Below are 7,127 nucleotides of genomic sequence, written 5' to 3'. Positions count from 1 at the left end.
TATTTCTGAAAATCAGCCTTTTAATCTAATTGAACCCAATGAGTGGAGAAAGAACTAAAACATTTTTTTCCCTTGAGATTTTGTTTATAAGAGTAATGGGTCAGAGGTGTCTCTTCCACAGGAAACTGACATCCCCTAGGTCCTCAAGAGTTGGGGTTTTTTTTTAATGCATAAACGTGGGATTTCAATTCACTTGTATGCCACACGTTTCCCCACCCTGCTCTGCCCACCCTCTACAGGCACATGTATTCACACACCCAAGGGGCTCCTTTCTGTAACTGGGAAAGAGAATGCAAAAAAAAAAATCCATCTGAGTGGCCACAGATACCAGAAATAACCAAATGCAGTTTACACTGACATTCGTCAACTCATATGCAAAGGGGGAAGCTTTTCTAATTGGAATCTAGAGTCAAAAATTACAAACAGCAGAGACTTGAACCATCCACAGAGATAATTTAAAAACGCCTTCCACTCCCCTTAATTACACGCCCCTTAATTACAAAAGTATGCAAACAATCTTGATATAAATGGAAAACAGGTGGGCGGCTCTCTCCCTGGGAAGTGGGGGGCATACCTAAAATTCCCTGGGTGTAATTCATGCCTGGACCATTGCCTCTCCCTTTCAGGACTAAAGGGGAAGGATGGGGGGGGAGCAGTGGGGTAAGGACCCACCCAAGAGCAAGTGAGGAAACAGTGGAGCTGCCCCAGGAACCAGGACCGAGTTAGTGTGTGGCCAGCCAGTGGGAAGCTTGGTGGGGCAAGTGGGCCACAACTGGGTTGCAGAGAGGTCCAAGCGCTATGCACCCTTGGGAGCCCCGAAGGTGGACATGCTAAGATGGGAGAAGGGCTGGTCTGCTTTGCTTCCCCCACCTAAGGCCTTGGGACTGACGGCAAGCCGCCTGGGAGAGGCTGAGACATGATTATTTTCGGGTCGCGGAAAAGGATGCTTCCCATCTGGACATAAGTGCACAAACCATGTCTGGCTCTCCAAGGATGACTTCCCAGTCACAGCCAGCCCGTCCACCAAGCCATGCTGTGGCCACACAGCACGGGGGCTGAGGCACGTTGGCAGGGGGTTCAGAGGAACAAGATGAAGAGTGAGAGGAAGGGGAACTCGCCACGTACCCAGGGACCAGTGGGCAGACTTGAGTCTACACAGCTGCTGCCCAGCAACTGGGCATCTGCTTCTGGGGAAGAAAAGAAAGGGGTGGGGGTGAGGGCCTTGAGGCCTGGGCTCTAGGTCGGGCAGGAAGGGATGGAACAGAAGCAAGGGCTCCATCTACTGGGCCACGTATCAGGGCCTTGCCTGGGAAGTACCATTCTTTGTTGAAGGCACCAGGTGGGAGGTACCTTTGGGCAGCCTGGTCCAAAGCCCAGAGCCCAGGTCTGCAGGCTGGCTGCCCAGGGGAGAAACCAAGTGATTAGTGGGACCAAACGGTGGGGAGATTGTCAAAGCCTGGCTGAGAGCTAGCTAGTCAACATAGATTCTGAGCTGCTCGCCCAACAGGGAAAGGACTGCAGTTTTCCCATGAGTGGTCTCCAGCATCCCCGAACCTTCCCTGCCTGACTCTGGTGTTGGGGCTCCTCAGGGAAAGAAAGGGGCACCCAGACTGCAGGCAGTGTAATTCATCTACAGTTAAACATGGGGAAAAGAGGTAGCTGCGAACCCGTGAGCCACCCCCCCCCTCCCCTCACCCCCACTTTGGGACGCAGACAGATCCTGGGCCAGATAGAGGGCAGGCGGAGACGGGGCGCTGGAGACAGGGCTGGAGGTCTCCCTGGGTCCTCGGCCATCGGGCCAGGCGGGTGGTCAGTGCATCTTGCCCAGCTGGATCTTCTTCCAGGCCTCCGAGGCTGTGAAGATACACGAGTCCAGAATGCCGGCAACAGTGAAGGTCCCGCCGATGATGGCACAGATCTGAAAGGGGTGAGGGGAGGTCAGAGGTCAGCGCTGGAGGGAGCACCAGGCCAGACCCCTCCCAAATCACGAGATGATGAGCTCAGCAAGCGCAGACGCTCTGCCCCATTAGGCCCACCACGTGGTAACCAACAGGGGCTGGAACATACTCTGGGCTCAAAAACTCCACTTGTCGGATGATGAATGAAATAATAATAAAAGTAACCATTATCAGCTCCTTTCATTCCCATATTAACCTTCTGAAAGGAGGGGGATTATTAGACCTATTTCAGAGGTGAGGAAACTGAGGCTTAAACAGGTAACTACGCTCGCATAATAAGCAGCAGAGCTGTGACTTGAACTTGGGCACGTCTTTGATTCTGGAGCCTGTGGTCTTAATTTCTACTCTAAATTTATCAGATATTTGCAATCCCATTTGCAGATGAAGGAATGGAAGTTTAGACAGGCAGTGACACTGGCCCAAGGGCATACAGCCAAGAAGTGGCAAAACTGGGACTTGAACCTGGGACTGACAGGTCCAGGCCCAGTGCTGCCAGTGACTGAGTAAGATCTGGGGTGGGCTGAATAGGCAGCGCTGGCCCGGATGGGCTGGAGTGAGAAACAATTCTCCTCTCACGCTCAGAAGCTTGTACTATATCAGTGGGACGGGTAGTAATCAAATAATCTTACCAATAAATGCAAAATTACAACAAAGGCAAGTGCTACAGAGGAGAGAGGGGCCTATGTTGCTACCAGAAATCTTGTATCGGGGCACAGTTTCTTACGGCACTATTTACTTTTGGGACCAGATAATGCTTTGCTGTCAGAACTGTCCTGTACTTTGAAGACGGATGAGCAGCATCCTGGACCTCCACCCGTGAGATGCCAATACTACCTTCTCTTCCCTGCTGTGACAACCAAAATGTCACATTGTCTCCAAACATTGTCAGATGTCGCCTGGAGGTCAAAACTGCCCGATTAAGAACTGCTGTCGTATGGGATGGTCATGAATGTCACCTGTATTCCTGTACTTCCTCACTTCCTGCCACATAATAATATAAGAACTAAAACAAAAGACAGCACTTACACAGCACCTTTCTGTGCCAGGCACGCTTTGAAATGCTCATGCCTCTCGCCTCACTGAATCCCCAGGCCAACCCTAGGAGGGAGGTACTATTCTTATAACTATATTACAGCCAGGGAAACTGAGGCACGGGGACACTCAGTCACTCGTCCAACGCCATGGTAATTAGTGGCTGAACTAGAATTCAAAACTCTCAACATGGCCCTTTGCTGCTTCCCAGGCATGAAACAGCCCACCTAACGAATTATTCACTTTGTTTTGAAGTTGTCAGGACTCCACTTGTGATGCGTCAACATAATGCTATGTTTTCCTCAAAATCTTCTGGCCTACCTATGAGTTGCTTTCTGGCACCATCAAAGAACCAAAGTGCATAAAAGGTTTGCAAGGAAACTTTAAATGTACTTTTCCCCTAAAGACACACTTTATGTCGTTCATAAAAACCAATACCACCCACCAGAAGAAGGCACCTCTTCTCTCATGTACCCATGGGCCCAGAGAGGGAAGTAGTCTGTCCAAGGTCACACAGCAAGTGTGGGGCAGAGCCAAGTCTGTCTGCCCCCAGAGCTCTCACTCTTTCTCCCTTGCCACATTTAAGGGGCACTTAAATGACCACAGATCTCAGAAGAAGCCAATCTGGGCAGCCCTGGAGGGCCCCTGAGGCCACCCTGGAGGTCCCATCGGAGGACTCTGGGGGACAGCAGTGCCATACTGGGTCCTCTGGTGCCAAGCGAACAGGCCAGGAGACACAGCAGAGGCAAGAGGGAAGTGTGAATCGAACCGGTGTTTATTTTTAAAATTGTATTTCCAAGAGGTGAGCTAAGCAGAGGCCTGTGAGGCCCCAGACAGAGCAGGTCTGTACAGATAGGCTGTAAGTAGAGCAGCTGGCATTCCAGTAATAACAGCCCAAGAAACCGGAGCAACCCCCCAGGGAGAGAGGAGGATGGGGGCGCTGGGGGGATTATTATGAAGTGTTTTCAGTGGGCAAGGCCTCTCCTCGCCGGCCTCAGAGCATGACGCAGGGCTACTTTTCAAGGAGGATGACGGCAGGGGAGCCGGTTTATTTTGGTAGAGTGGATCAGATGATGGGCGATTTTATACCGCAAAATGCTTTTAGAGCTTGGATCCGAGGATAGGAAAATGTGACTTAAGTGCAATGGAGCAAATAATAAAAAAAATAAAAAATAACCAAACACACACATATCTATATTCATCTACACGCTTGGGAACCTGCGTGTGCCTATGATTCACATACACCTGGCACCCAAACTGAAGACATGAGAAAACACAGAGCTGTGGGGAAACTGAGGCCCTGGGAGCATGCAAGCCGCCAGGCAGCTGACCCTGTCTGAGTTACTTACAGGGTGCCTAAGGCTAAGGGGCTCTTCAGGAAGCTACTGTGTGTGTCTACTGACATCACCCAATGCGGCTGCATGTCCCCCATCATTCTACGTCTATTCAAGGTGCTGGTCACCGGTCAATGGAGGAGGGGGAATTCTGGCATATTCAGTGGGGCGGCGGGGGAGTCCTCAAAAGCTGAGAGAAATCTAGCAGCCCGCCTGATGCTGCCACGACCCCGTTTTCGTTATTTCCCCTTTGGCCTGCCTGACCTGCTCACATCCGCAGGTGGTGACTGGTGTGAGGTGAAGCAGGGGTCGTGAGGAGAGGGTCCTGGGGTGCTCCCAGGCTGTGGAGTGCCCTGGATTTTGACAGATGATAGCCACAGAAACTCCCAGCACCGGGAGGCTGCCACATCTGGACTCATCCCAGAAGGTGGTCAGTTGTGGCCATCCCTTATCCCGAGAAGGTCACGGTTTCTACATTCTGAAACGCAGGGAAATAAATGTAGCCACAAGTCTGCACCAGAGGGTATGTCTCTGTCTTTGGACTCAGGCTCTACCTTGGTGGTGGCAAGATCACAGGCTTCACCACATTTGGCTGATGGGGGGGTGGGGGAAATGACCAACCACAGATGTCAGGAGGCTGATAGGGATCTTGAGAAGAGATAAAGAAAGGCCTGGTGGAAGGAAGGATGGTGACTTGGCATCTCCCTGGCCTGGGAGGATAGGGCCCAAGATGAATATAAATGAATAAAAAGGAAAACGAAGCAAATCATGTCCACGACACTTAGTTCCCTTGCGTGTTGCTCTGCATGCAGAAGAGCTAGGAGAACCGGGCCTCCATGGTCTGCAGAGGCCAGGAGGCGTGAACCTCCTCAGGGTACACGGCCAAGGTGGGGTGTGAAGACTGGGGAGCCCACAGTGGCCTTCCTGGCTCTGGCAGCAGAAAGAGCTTGGAATTCAGAAGCCGAGCTGTGGCTGTCGCTTTCTAACTCTGGACTTGGGAGAGCCTTCCTGGGCCTCAGTTATTTGATCTGCAAAATGGGAAAACTGTCCCTACTTTGCCAACTGTCATACTGCAGGCAATGCCTCTGGAGTGCCTAGCACTTAGTAGGTGCTCAGTAAATGGTACCTAATCTCATCTTCCAGGTGACTGGAAGGCTCCAACCTTCTTGCTAGGATCTGAGATCTTCTAAACCTCTCTGAGACCCACCCTAAGAAGAACAATGGGTAAAATATCACTTATTCCCCAGAGCAGGCCTTTGGGTCTCAATTTCCATTCTCTACCTGTGGAGAATGAATGAATGGCTAGTCATGGAAGGACAGGATGGCAAGGGTGTCCCAGGCACCACAGGCAGGTTCTTTACAGCTGCTCAGGTCCCCAGCCCTCCGAAGGCCCATTCTACGGAGGGAGTAGCTGAGGCCCAGACAGGTGGGTTTGTCACGAAGAACATCCCTGGGGGCAAAGCACCTCAGGCCAGAGGTTGTTTCCAGTCTTTGGCCAGGCAGGGAGCGACCCCTCACCCCCAGTCCCCTACCCCAACCCTACTGCTTAAAGCTCGCTTTCCCGACTGCCCCAGGGAGAGAAGAAAGCAGAAGAGCCCGACCCACAGCAGGCTCAGGACGTGTTCACTGAGTAAAGGAGTGTGTGTGTGCATGAGTGAGTGGGAAAGAACCGATAAAAAGAGTCGGTGAGGGAGTGAGGGAGCGAATGAATGAACGAACGTCTTAGAAAAGGAGAAGCCCCACGCCCCAGGCAGGGGGCAAAGGTGACTTACACAAGGGGTGTCAGCCCAGGAGCTGGGGGTGTGGAGGAGACTCAGGATGTTGGGCTCACTTCCATGGCTCCCTGAGCCTCAGTTTCCTAACCTTTACAAACAGGAAGGCTAATCCTCACCCCTCAGGATTGCCCTGGGATTGCCCGTGTTACACATACATCCTTGAATGCCTGTTCCCTTGGTCCCTTGCTGCTGCTACGCTCTTGCATCTCCCAGCTTTGAGGCAGGGGGACACCTTCTGGGGGAGAGGGTGGAGGACGGGAGAGCAGGGCCGCTGAGCCAGGAGGGGCCACCACAGCCGGGGCCTGCAACCCTACTCTGGTCAGCAGCCCCAGCTCCAGAAATGAAGACAAGGACCATTTGATATGCGGGCCCCAGTGAGTCGGGGCGAAGCACATTACTTTGCTTTCATCAGAAGTCATCAATAATGCCCCTCTGTTCTTACGGCGAGGCTTCCTCCCTGCGGCTCCCCCAGCTTCCCGACCTTCCACTGTGGGGAGAATAAGTCAGCTCGTCTACCTTGAAAGGGAGGTGTGTGTGTGTTCCCCTGACATTTTAATCACGGCTCTTGATTCCTTATAATATGGAGAGGACAAGTTCCAACCACACCAGCTGGAGGGCTGAATCCCTCTGTGTTCCACCAGGCTCTGGAGTAAACATTCCTGGGGGCGGATACCAGCTCTGCGACCCTGGCTGGGAAAACCAGTTGACCTCTCAGAGCCTCAGTTTCTCTCATCTGTGAAATGGGGTTCACCACGAGGCCCTGTCTAGCTGCCTGATGTACCACCGTTAAGTGCCTGGGCACTGCTCGCTCACTCTCCTCGTACAGTCAGCCTTGCTTGAAAAGCTTGTGCAAAAGGCACAGTGCGAGGAAATAAATAATGAATCGGAGTCCCATCAGATGCCGGCGGCGGCAGACAGGCTGGAGCCTCGGATGAGGACACCAGGGCTGTGGCTGGACAGAGGTGGAGGCTGTCGTGGAAGGGAAGCTGATGACTGGGCCTGGGAGAGGTGGGGAGGTGGGGAGGAGA

General features: G+C 52.5%; 1 protein-coding gene across 1 annotated transcript in view; it reads right to left on the bottom strand.

Moving 5' to 3' along the window:
- The window catches only part of ERGIC1 (endoplasmic reticulum-golgi intermediate compartment 1), a 106,140-nt gene continuing 99,013 nt past the window's right edge, over positions 1-7,127 (bottom strand). The window contains exon 10 of the mRNA XM_007127542.4: positions 1-1,918. Within this exon, the coding sequence (XP_007127604.1) occupies positions 1,811-1,918 (108 nt within the window). The 3' untranslated portion in view covers positions 1-1,810. The remainder of the gene's footprint in view (positions 1,919-7,127) is intronic.

The sequence above is a fragment of the Physeter macrocephalus genome, chromosome 2, assembly GCF_002837175.3.
Source record: "Physeter macrocephalus isolate SW-GA chromosome 2, ASM283717v5, whole genome shotgun sequence".
NCBI classification, from domain to species: Eukaryota; Metazoa; Chordata; class Mammalia; order Artiodactyla; family Physeteridae; genus Physeter; species Physeter macrocephalus.
Note: the sequence above shows the minus strand (reverse complement) of the source record. Positions and strands in the feature narration are given on the sequence as shown.